General features: G+C 49.8%; 2 protein-coding genes across 2 annotated transcripts in view; one reads left to right on the plus strand and one right to left on the minus strand.

The window, feature by feature from the left end:
* LOC146510881 (metalloreductase STEAP2-like) overlaps positions 1-7419 on the minus strand; it is a 116646-nt gene extending 109227 nt beyond the window's left edge. Inside the window, 7 exon segments of the mRNA XM_085172686.1 lie at positions 14-3603; positions 3980-4144; positions 5399-5736; positions 5739-5925; positions 6655-6821; positions 7039-7341; positions 7344-7419. Coding sequence (XP_085028812.1) covers positions 3310-3603; positions 3980-4144; positions 5399-5736; positions 5739-5925; positions 6655-6821; positions 7039-7341; positions 7344-7419 — 1530 coding nt within the window. The 3' untranslated portion in view covers positions 14-3309.
* LOC146510886 (serine/threonine-protein kinase mos-like) lies at positions 526-2053 on the plus strand. Its single transcript, XM_085172703.1, has one exon. It carries the CDS (start codon positions 526-528, stop codon positions 1657-1659), a length of 1134 nt encoding a protein of 377 aa, XP_085028829.1. The 3' UTR covers positions 1660-2053.
* Positions 7420-12751: the final 5332 nt, after the last annotated feature.

Here is a 12751-nt window from a genome sequence, read left to right on the forward strand (position 1 = left end):
CTGAAGACGTCACCTGATGATGACGAAACGTTTCTCCTACTGAAAGCATCCAGATGAACAGAATCAACTTTTGGCGCGTTACGCTTCCTTACAACATGTAAAATCTCTCTGACCCATGAAAATGAAACCTTGCACACTGAAGCTCCCATCAGACTGGTTCCAGTAGCTTGCATTAAAACACAGTAATGTACAGTTCCATGTTTCCTTTGTTACCAGTGAGCAGGCTGTTAAAGTGAGCATCTGTTTTTGCGTGCTGGAAACGTCAGAGTGAAACAGACAGGCTGTGAGCTCCTCGGTGGAGCACCCTCCCCCAGCCTCACACTCAGTCCACCCTGACGTTCAGGGAGAGCTCCCCATGCGCAGCTTTAAACACTGCGCACACATTAGCAGCTCTCACGGCTCGCCGGGACGTGTATATGACCGTAGATGTAATTGTGTTCACTATCCCAGATGTTGTTCACACAAAGCCGTCCTTTTACCCGCCTCTGCTCTGTTGTACAGAGTAAACTGAGTTGAACCATCGGCATGAACTCAGTGACCCCAAACAGAAGCATTACATCCTCCAGAACAGTAGGCGGCAGTGCGGAGCGCGTAAAAGCCTCAGCTGAGCGCAGAGTAGCTGCTCGGCTTGCAGAACAGTATGGTGCACAGCGTGCCATGCCGTCTCCCATCCCGCTGACCCGCCTGCTGCCCAAAGACTTCTGCCCCTCTCTGGACACGGGGCCCTGCAGCAGCCCGCTGACTAAGCACGGCTCCACCTTACAAGTGCCCGCTCAGCGGCTCCATGGCAGAGTCGCCACTCGGCTTTGGTCCTCGGTTATCCACTGGAAGCAGCTGCGCTCCGTGCAGCCCGTGGGCTCGGGAGGCTTCGGCTCGGTCTACCAGGCGGAGTACTTCGGAGAGACCGTGGCGGTGAAGAAGGTCAACAGGTCCACCAAGAACAAGCTGGCGTCCCAGCAGAGCTTCTGGGCCGAGCTGAACGCGGCGCACCTGCGCCACGCCAACATAGTGCGCGTAATAGCCGCCACCACCTGCGTCCCGCCACAGCGTGGAGATGAAGGCAGCATCGGGGTAATACTGATGGAGTTCGTGGGCAGAAGGAACCTCCAGCAGGTCATTTACGGCGGCACGGAGCCGCTGGGACAGGACAGGTGCGTCAGGTACTCCTCGGACATCGTTCACGGCCTGAGGTTTCTCCACTCCCACGGCGTCGTGCATCTGGACATTAAACCAGCTAACGTGCTGCTGACCAGCGAGGACGTGTGCAAAATCGCAGATTTCGGCTGTTCTCTCAAACTGGACCCCGGCTGTGAGGTCAGCGCCGCGAGCCACCAGCCACTCGTGGGTGGCACGTACACGCACAGAGCCCCGGAGCTGCTCCGAGGCGAGAGGGTGACTCCTAAAGCGGACATCTTTTCTTTCGGCATCACTCTGTGGCAGCTTCTCACCAGAGAGCCGCCCTACACCGGCGACAGGGAGCACGTCATCTACGCGGTGGTGGCTCACAATCTGCGGCCTCCGGTCCACGACCACCGGGTGTTCCGGTCGGAGCCGGGGCGGCTGTGTCGGGCTCTGCTGAGCCGCTGCTGGAACGGAACGCCCCCCTGCAGACCCAGCGCCCAGGAGCTGCTGTCGTCCCTGGAGCAGCTGCAGACCTGATTTGATCTCCGAAGCTGCGCACAGGTGTGGACAGCTGTGGGTTTGAATATGTTCAGCCTCAGGAAACGAGCACTGTGCGCTCGGCCAGGTCAAAGCTGAGGGAACCACGGAAGTGCCTTTGAGACGCACATAAAACGCTGTCTGTGACTACATCATGTTTTTACTGTGCACATAATAATAAGTGTGCACAGTCCTCAGGTTGTAGCATTAAGCTGGTTTATTCTCCTTTCAGCTGTTTGTGTGTCAGGTCGTCCTGTGGGACCAGGACACTGTTTCCTCCCAGACGTCCTGATCCGTCTGTGACTGTTTCCAAATGTTTCTTAAATGTGTCGTGATCGTGTGTGAAACGTGATATTTGGGTGTGATGGTTTCATTAAAAGTCTTTTTTATGCCACGTTTGTCTGGTGTTCACATCATTAGAGGGCAGCAGCTGGTCGGAGGCTCAGCATCCACAGACTCCACCAAACTGTGGCCGCTGCTGCGTCTCATGGGAGGACACTTAGTGTTCAAGTAGTGCAAAACAAACTGTTTGTTTACAGTTCAAATATTGTGTAGCAACACTAAACACATGGTCCTCTGTGACACGTGGCAGCACTGCTGCTGTCACTGTGTTCGTATTTAACCAAAAACTGCATCAGATTTCTTCACGTCAGCGTACGGAGGGGGGGGGCTGAGGTGGGCCGCGAGGCCCTGGACTGAACGGCCAATCACAGGTTTCTTTTCTCCTTATTTACCAATCCACCACCTCACACACACACAGACATGCATCCTGAGAGTGTGATGAGGTTACCCACTGTCAGAGTCGTCTTAACGTCTTCAGAGGTTTTTGTTGAGCCTCGTAATGATTTGCAGCTGTGTGCAGAAACAATGAGATTCTAATGAAAATGACCAAACGCAGACTTGTTCATGATCAAGTTTATTTGTACTCTGACGTTGTCATCGAGCTTGGGTCTGCCGTTCCTGTCCTCCATCACCACCCGGCGTCTGATCCAGCTGCTGTAGATCTCTTAAAGCTCACAAACTCAATAAATATACAGAGAAGAACGATTCCTGAATCCTGCCTGCATTCGGACAGCAGAGGGCGCTGCTGCTCATTTAACAGCAGATTAGACACCAGCTGTTGATTCACTGTAAAAATACAACTAAATACTACAAACTAACACTCAGTGTGAAGCTGTGTCACATGAGCGTCACAGGAACACGTTTCACCGACACACAAACGTTACACACTTCTACCACGGTCTGTAAGGAAAACATGTTAATGACAGCCTCAGATCGCACTGCAGAGACACACACAGGTAAACGCAGGTGTGCAGCGTTACAGTGAGGAGACAGATGTGCTGCAGCTGTCCTCAACATCAAAGCTGCAGGGCCCACCGACTGTCTCTGCTACACTCCAGTCGCTTTCACATGTGATGTCACAGATGAGCAGGACCTGTACAAACTGCAGTTTCAGTTAAAGCAGCGACTCAAAGCAGGGACGTGATGTTCTGATAAACTACACAATAATATGAAGCAGCATCGTTGAACAATATAAATAAGCGGACACAGCAACAGGTCCACAGCATGAAGCTGTCCTCACACACAGTCCCTCAGTGAGAATCACTACAGTGGCTCCTCACCTGTAGCTACAAACAGGCAGGTAGCCGATCACATGATGGTGACCCTCTCAGGGGAAACGTGGGCCGCCAAGCCCACCGGCTCCATGCGCTTGCCCCTCATCTCACTGCTGTCCTGACCCCTGCGGATCTGGTGGAGCTTGCGGGCAACGCAGGGGAGCAGGATCAGCAGCTTCCCGACGACGACGCACACCGGGAGCGCCAGGGCCACGACGAAGCTGGGGGGCAGGTAGAAGCGGTAGGCCTCCTCCTCAAAGGCGCGTTTCCAGCCAAACAGCAGCCCGTGGAAGGTGGCGATGAGCAGGGCGATGTACCCCAGAGTGGACTGCAGCAAAGACAGGAACACTGTCAGACACAGGCTTTTGATCAGATAACAGCACAACAGTGACTTACATTAGACACGCCCCTAACATCGAGACTACAGCAGAACATGTTTACACGTATGTAGTCTGTCATGTGACTGTCTAAGAGAGCGCCGAGCGTCTCGGTCACAGGACGTTTCCCCCAGTGTTCACAGCAGGAGAGCCCAGAGTGACGGCACGCCGCCTCAGAGACACAACCTCAGAGTTCACAGCAGCTAAGCTGGTTTCAGGTACACTCGTCACAAGCCGCCATTACGCACTACTGATCATGCATATAGACTAGACTCAGAATACTCTCTGAGGCACGTCACACGACGGGCTGGTGGACTCTGTGGGTACCTGTATAAAGCCGAATTCCCTCCAGTTGAGTGTGCTGTGGACAGACGGGATGGAGGTGACAGCCAGCAGAGACAGCAGCCCCAGACTCATGATGCCAAAGGAAACATACATCTCCACCCTCCACACCTCTTCCTCGTTCCACGTGCTTTCCATGTTCGAGTGGACCTGCCGTCACATGAGAACACCGAGCCCGTCACAGTGATTACAGTTCATCAGGAGGAAACCCTACCGCTGCTGCCAATCAGATTACAACGTTTCTGTTTACTCCACGAGCCTCCCATCGCTCCTCATGTGTTTAAAACAGATGTTAGACAATGCTGACGTGAACACGTCTCTACTGTGACACAAACAGAAAAGTTAAAATCAGGCTGGCTGTAGCTTAGGAGCAGGAAGGTTGGTGGTTCAATCCCCGTCTGCTTAATATCCTTCAGCAAGATGCTACCCCCTATGATGCCTCCATGGGAGTGTGAATGTTAGACAGGACGCACGCAGAAGAAGTGTGAATGTTAGACAGGAAGCAGGTAGAAGAAGTGTGAATGTTAGAAAGGAAGCAGGTAGAAGAAGTGTGAATGTTAGACAGGAAGCAGGTAGAAGAATTGTGAATGTTAGACAGGAAGCACGTAGAAGAAGTGTGAATGTTAGACAGGACGCACGTAGAAGAAGTGTGAATGTTAGACAGGAAGCACATAGAAGAAGTGTGAATGTTAGACAGGAAGCACGTAGAAGAAGTGTGAATGTTAGACAGGAAGCACGTAGAAGAAGTGTGAATGTTAGACAGGAAGCACGTAGAAGAAGTGTGAATGTTAGACAGGAAGCACATAGAAGAAGTGTGAATGTTAGACAGGAAGCACATAGAAGAAGTGTGAATGTTAGACAGGAAGCACATAGAAGAAGTGTGAATGTTAGACAGGAAGCACGTAGAAGAAGTGTGAATGTTAGACAGGACGCACGTAGAAGAAGTGTGAATGTTAGACAGGACGCACGTAGAAGAAGTGTGAATGTTAGACAGGACGCACGTAGAAGAAGTGTGAATGTTAGACAGGAAGCACATAGAAGAAGTGTGAATGCTAGACAGGAAGCACGTAGAAGAAGTGTGAATGTTAGACAGGATGCACGTAGAAGAAGTGTGAATGTTAGACAGGAAGCACATTGAAGAAGTTTGAATGTTAGACAGGAAGCAGGTAGAAGAAGTGTGAATGTTAAACAGGACGCACGCAGAAGAAGTGTGAATGCTGCCTGTAGCTCAGGATGACAGTTCTGCTGACCTGTAACATTTCTGGATATTTGAAGGGAAAACCTTTGATGTTCCAGTTCTCTTGCTAATATGTAACGATTAAAATCAAAGTGATCTTTAGAAACAGCACTGAGCTGGACTCATGATGCTGATTGTAAAGATGTGCAAACAGCTGTTTCACTGACCTGTTGGTAAGCAGTGTTGAGCAGCAGGTATCTCTCAGACCTTCTCAGAGGCAGGCACACACTGTAGAGAACATGAACAGCAGCCAGGAAAAAACCGAGGAGGCCCAGCTGTTTGCGGCTCTGCAGCCAGTTTTCCAGCCAGTGGGGGAAATGCTTGTACTTGGTGCCGTAGTAGAGCTGGTGGGCAGCTGCTAACTGTCCTGCAAGGTACACCAGGGCCAAGAGAGTGATGGCGACGGCAGGCAGTGTCCGGTTCACTATCTCTATGGGGATCTTGTAAAAGTCACTCTGCTTGTATTTCATATATGGGTGAATTATATCTCGAATAAACGAGTAAGAAAAAAGAAGATGGAGAGGGCCACTGCAGCAAGAACAGGGCCCTTCCAGCCAGGGAATAACTGGATAGGCATGTTCTCAATATCACGGGAAGAAGACAGGGTGCCCATGTCCACCGGCTGGAAGTTGAGCTGCCGGGCTAACTCCATGATCTGCTGCCTGGCCTCCACCGAGTCACTGCAGATGAACACCTGCAGGAGAAACATGAGGGCGGGTTAGAGGTGTTGGTGTCCTCCTGTTTGGACGGTGCTGTGAGACCTTTATGAGTCCATCTCAGCAGCATCAGTAAGACTGAAGAGCGAGACACTGAGATACCTGTTACAGACCTCTCTGCACCCATGCTTCTTATTCATCTCTGGATATCTTCCACAGCATGTCTTTGCCCCCCTGAGCCTGCTTCTGCTGGAGCTTTCTTCCTGTTAAAGGGAGTTTTTCCTTCCCACTGTCACCAAAGTGCTGCTCACAGGGGATCACATGACTGTTGGGCTTTTCTCTGTATGTATTATTGTAGGGTTGACCTCACATTATGTTGTTGTGGTCTGCTGCTGTATAAATAAAGTTGAATTGAAGCCGTTCTGTGTGCTTTGAGGTCATTGAGAACGCTGCCACCTAAAGGAAGCACTTACTCGTATTTCTTCACTGACTCAGTGTCATCAACAGCTTTAAACTCTCTGCCTCACATACAAAGTATCACAAAGTCAGATTCATGTGCACGTGGCTGATCTCTCAGTTGAGGCTGTGGTATTTTAAGGTAAAGACGCTACAACACTACAGACAAACCCCTGGTGGGCGAGCATTTTAGCAACAGTCAAAACTTTGTTTTTTAAACAGGAGGAAAGCTCCAGCAGAGCTCGGGGACACGACAGCACAAAGACACGCTGTAGACATGGACATCAAGACGTGTGGCAGGGTTACTGCACCTGTGTGCTGGCATCCTTAGGGTAGCTCTGCTGCATGGCCCAGGCTGAGATGACGTTGAAGCCTTTGACCACGATAGAGTCTGGCAGCAGCGACGCCAGATACTCAGCGTTGGACTCTGGGTACTGGTTTGCTCGCTTGTTGTTACTCACATCCACCAGGATCTTCCCTGCAGAACAAACACAAGCACAGCAGTCGGGTCACCGACACTGATGACCCAGACGTCTGACCTGGGCACACTGCCCCTGCATTTCCTGCAGCCTCACAGACTCGGCTCAAATCAAAACCTTTGGGAGGTCAGTAGTTCGACCTGCATGCAGACGTGTGCTGGGATGAGAAAACCAATCACTGTGTCCAGTGTGTGTGTGATGGTGTGTGTGACATACCTTCCAGTAGGTGTTTGAGGTCCCACACAACAGAATAGTGCTCACGGCGGATTGCCAGGAATACAATGTTAGCCTTCCCCACAGCATCTTCGTGGTGCGTTACATCCACCACATGTGGAAATGAGTGGGCTGCCAGTTTGGGATGGCGGCTGCCCACCACCACATGGAAGCCGCAGCGCAGCAGGCGAATGGTCAGGCACTTGGAGAAGTCACCTGATCCCAGAATGGCCACAGTGGGCTGAGCAGACACGCACCAGCTTCCTGGATCTGCAGCTCCGTTCTTCAGGCCTTTGGACAGCAGGGGGCCTGGACGTGGTGGGAGGAGGAGGCTGTGAGGAACAGGGGCTTCCTGCTGCCGCTCATCAGAGACATGGAGTCCATCCTTACTGCTGCAGTGGGCCTGCAGGAGACAGACGCACGGTGTCTATGAGAACACAGAGGATCCTCAGGTTTCACGCATTAACACACTGTGTTCCACATTTCTGAGAGCTACAGCAAACACGTCCACGCTGCGTGCGTGCGTGCGTGAGCGCGCGCTGGGACAGGAGGCCTCCACTAGCTACCCCAGTGACCGCGCGTGGAGCCCCCACACCACATCCGCTCTCCTCGCGACCTTGTGACTGCAGACAGTGGTTTCGCGAAGGACGCGGTCGCGCGTGTGCTCGTGCACCTGCACCAGATCCTCTACCGAGACACGACGAGCTTTACCCACTCACGCGCACACGTATGATGTTACCGTGTGTCTCACGCGGGGATGCTGTCGCAGCTGCTAGCTCACCCTCCCGGTCCTCAGCCTCTACGGCGTGACGTCATCACACTCGCTCGCGCCATCGTTCACTCAAACGGAAGTTATCTCCAGGCGATATTATCTGCAGACAACACTGAAGCTCTCTGTACATCACCCACGACGCCTCCCACAGCTCCACTCAGACTCCTGTTTCACCGTGAAACAGGAAACACGTCACTGTTGCCTGCTCAGTATAATGTGACGTCATGTACGTGAGGGCAGAGCTTTTGTTTATGTTTATGTTGTTTGTGTCGCCTCTGTCTGGTGACATCAGCTCAGTGTGCGCATGTGCTGATGCTCAACCAGGTGAGGACGACGGTGTTCACCTGCACGTGTTTGTGCATCTACACACATGCATGTTCTACACACTCTCTATGGTATTACAACTATTGTGGATCAGTGAGCAGTGGGCCAAACTAACTGCAGTGCACATGAACCACGTGGTGCAGGGTTGCTGTGTCATTCACACAGTAGCTGCACATCAGCGTCCACACGGGAGGGTGAGACGTCCACACTGGAAGACAAAGATTCCAGTTTTTAATCTCGGTTTTTGTCTCTGAGCACTTTAATCACTCTATGATTAACGTGTTAAAAGCAGCACGCTCGTGCACCTGTGTCTCCAACCCAGCTGTGACAGATGTGACAGGATGAAAATGGTCATCAGACACAGCCGTTGGTCAAGCACAACACTAACCAGGTCACCATGGTAGCCAGAGGACGCCCAGCGCTGCTCCTGGCCGGGCCCACGATTAGTTCAGTCCAATCAGAGCAGCAGAGCTGATCTGGACTACAGCACTGATTACCTTAGAAACCAAACATTTACTAAAAAAGGTGATGACATCACAGTGATGTCACAACTCTGTTTCATTTGGCCGGTATGAAAGAAGCCTCGTTCTCATGTGGGACATTTTTAAAGACATTGGTTTGCATGTATCAGCATGGTGATCACATGCACAGGTACGTGTGGTTACTGTGTAGCACTCACCTGTTAGCCTTTTTTACAATCCTCTTACCTGCACAGCACAGGTATCGTCAACTGTCAGTGACGTCAGCCTGAACGAAGATATCAGAACCAGGAAAATCAGTGTTTGCATCTTCACTTCCTGTCTCACACCAGGCCGCAAACACTTTGAGCTATATGGTCGTAAAAGCCCCACAAACACCATCAGTGTAGCCGCCGTCTCTGCACAGTTCACATATACTTAGTATGAAATGTGAACAGGATGTGGGCGATAGACACAGATTCACGACTGAAGGCTGACTGTGACGACGTATTCTGCAAGTAAATGTCCGACCAAATGTCACAGAAGTAAAACTGTGTACAACATCAGTCAGGGTAAAAGGACTGATCCTTGTACATGTGACGGCACAGAGATGTCAAGACAGAACCAGTTATCTATGAGGGCGTCCAGCCCATGTAATGGATATGTTCATGTTCTAACAGCTGCTGACTTTACTTCAACTCAGTAACTGATTGTTTCAGCTCTACTTGTTTAAAACGTTGGTTAGTTCAATGTATAACTTGATGTTGTAAACACTGTGGAGAGGTGCAGCAGCTAGCACTGCCTCACAGCACCACTGTCCTGGGCTTGATTGTGGTCTGTGGTGCTGCTCTCGGTGCCCTGGCTTCACTGGGACTGTGAACTGGCTTCACTGGGACTGTGAACTGGCTTCACTGGGACTGTGAACTGGCTTCAGTGTGGATGACTGTGCTGTGTGTTAGAAACCTGGGGTTAGGGAGGGTTGCTTTGTTGTTGACTTCAATGTTAAAATAAGTTCTTTATGAGCAGAGAGCAGTGACAGACTCACAAACTCATGTGCAGCTTGATTTAAACACAATGACAGCAGCAGTGCTGCCTCGTGTCACACAGAGACGACCCATCTGTTCATAAAGAAGTTTAGTCTTCTTATAAAATATTTGAAATGAAAACAAACAAACATTCTCAGAAATATCAGTTTTCTTCGTTTTTGTTTGGTATGACTTGAACAGTAAAGAGGGTGTTAGCAGCGCCACAGCTGCTTTCAGGTCCACAGCTGCTTTCAGGTCCACAGCTGCTTTCAGGTCCACTGAGATCCACCAGGTCATTGAAGATTCAACCTTCTTCATTTGGCACATTCACAGTTATACGAGCATGCAGTGAAATGTGTCCTGACACGCTCCTCCGCTGTGCAAAACACAGATAACATTATCATTATTATTACAGTTACAAATTACAATGAATTTAAAGTGAAAGTCGACGTATATATTTTTCTTTAAAACTTTTCCATAAGCCCCTCTTCCTCAGCACTTTTCACTGCAGATCTATAGACACGTGTCCAGGACTTTTGAATAGATGTGGAAGCGTAAAAACAGACAGTAACGTGAACACTAAGCAGTCCTCTCGCTCCTCCAGGAGCGGGCTCTGCCTACCAGCCCGCACTCAGGGCTGCACTGCCCCTCGTCTTGTCTGATTTTGGGCACGCCAGGCTGCCGTAGCCGTCACGATGTTGCTGTTGGGATTCACATCAGCAGTTTTACTGCTATGTTTATTTTTCATTATTCGTCTTTATATCGTTGTGAAGACGGGCGCCAACTACAAGCCTGGAAGCAAGGGTCGGGTTTCTGTTCTGGTGGTCGCAGGATCAGGTAACAGGAAACACGGCTGCGCTGCGTTCAAGTGTCACAGAGAAAGCTCGCTCATATTGTTACGTTACAGATACTACCGCCGTCCTCCGTAGCTACCGGGCTACCGGGCACGGAGACATGTCACTGTGACGTGTTTCAGCAACACTGTGACCCTAACTGTGACACCGTGGGTGTATCGGACACGGCGTGGACGCATGCTAACTCTAGCCATGCCACGTATCTGCTGTTTTATGTGTGGATACTGAACATGTTTGCTTTGCGTCAGGCAGGAGTGCGACACTTCCGCCACCGTACAAACAACATCCCCGAGCTTCCGGTACACTATACATACATAGAGTACATAAAGGTCAATGTGGTGATTAGTGAAGTGAAAAATACTGGATTTTTTCTTAATAATTCATCCAAATGAAGCGATGTTGGTTATTTTCTATGTATTTAGTTGTTAAAAGAGGCAGGAATAGTTTTATTTCCTTGAAGAAACACAATTTGGATGCATGTGGACCTGTGACAGGCGTGAGTCCGCTCGTTTTCCACGCTGAGATGAGGGGAAACTGTGGAGTCAGTCATCTGTGTGGGGTTGTTGCTCTCTGCCCTCCTGCTGCACACGGACCACATGTTTCACCCCTCTCTCTGTCTTCATTCAGAAACTTCAAACATAAATGAAGTCAGTTTGTCATCAACAGTTCAGTCAGAACCTTTTTCCACTGAAAATCTCTCAGTGGGTCTAACCAGAACCACATCCACATGAAGGTGTTGGGGTGTGATTTCACGTCACATCCTGTGTCACATGGGCTGGTTTAAAGACACGAGTGTACGATCTGAGCACTGAGTCTGCTCCTTTCTCCTAACATCAGCAGCATCTCTACGGGGAGAGCTCACCAAAGGATGCACTTCCAGTATGCATGAGCTTTGTCCGGCTCCAAGGTGACGTTTTTCCTCCTGAGACCCTACAGTCCATTCCTGTGATGGTTTCTAGTGGCTGCCATGTGTGAGACTACAATTCCCAACAGTCACTAGTGTCTCTGCAGTTGTTCCTGGTCTTTAGACACATCTCTCACTAGTTTGCTTCCTTTCCTTGTTCTGTCCTGTGTGGTCCAACTTCTCAGTGCAGTTCTTGATGTTGGGGTAACGACTGTGTCGTCGTGTGTATCACAGGCCCGTCAGTGTGTGATGTGTTTGTATTCTTGTCTTCAGTTTCTGTATTTTGTCCCTGTTAGGTAACAGCTGAATGATTCGATTTAAAAATCCAAATTCGATGAATCAGAAAGTTAACTGATAACCACGAGCGTTCCTGCTGTCCATGGTAGTGACAGAGAGCTCCACCCTCTGCTTTGGTGACAGGAATAGTCAGCAGTACTCACATTACTCTGCTGGATTCAAACGGAGGCTCTGACGTATCAACTCAGGCTTCGTTTTGAGAAGTGTTGCTGAGCATGCTCACTGGAATTGGGTCTGAAACGTACAGCCAACACGACCGTTAGCCAATGAATGTGCAGTTTTCCTGGTATCAGTGGTGAAAACACTCAGCTTAATGCTGAGCGGGACGATCCAGTACAGTCTGGAGCGCAGAGCTGGTCCTGGGGTGCAGCTCTGCAGCTCAGCCTTAGTTATATACAGTCAAATTACAACAGCAGTTATCTTCACACGTAACGACCCTACGGTGTTAGCGAGAAACCACAACAATCAAATGATCCCCTATGAGCGAGCACTTGGTGACAGTGAGACAAAAAGCTCCCTTTTAACAGGAAGTGACCTCAAACAGAACCAGGATCACTGGACTAAAGTATGGGAGAGAGACTCCAAAGGCTGATGACATGCAGTAATAGCACATATATTATAGACAGCATGAGAAAGCTGCTTCTGCAGGGATCATACGATAATCCGGTCGTTAAGTGATGACGTGACGAATCCTGCTTCCGGGCCTAAAGTAGTCTGCGTTATGGCTTTTGTGTTGTTAACATGTTTAATGTTTTGTATTTTCTTCTATTTAATCTCAAAAAGCTCCTAAAACAGTCAGTGATCACTGTTGACCTCCCTCGGCTTTTATTACCGCTAATCATTTATTTAAGCTCAGTTTTAAAACCTTAGGATGTAACTACAGCCCAGCCCATGCAGCAGTATATGAATGACTAACCTCGTATGTGGATGGATTATCTCAGTTCTCCTGCTGAAGTTGGTCCTTTTACAGCATCCTGCCATGTGATTACATTTGTTCCTGACCACCGAGAGCACTCACGTTAACTTAATCGAGTGGAAAAAAGTTAGCTTGTTTATATATGCTAACATAGCTGTGTCGCTAG

Source organism: Neolamprologus multifasciatus, chromosome 9, assembly GCF_963576455.1.
Source record: "Neolamprologus multifasciatus chromosome 9, fNeoMul1.2, whole genome shotgun sequence".
In the NCBI taxonomy this organism is placed as follows: domain Eukaryota; kingdom Metazoa; phylum Chordata; class Actinopteri; order Cichliformes; family Cichlidae; genus Neolamprologus; species Neolamprologus multifasciatus.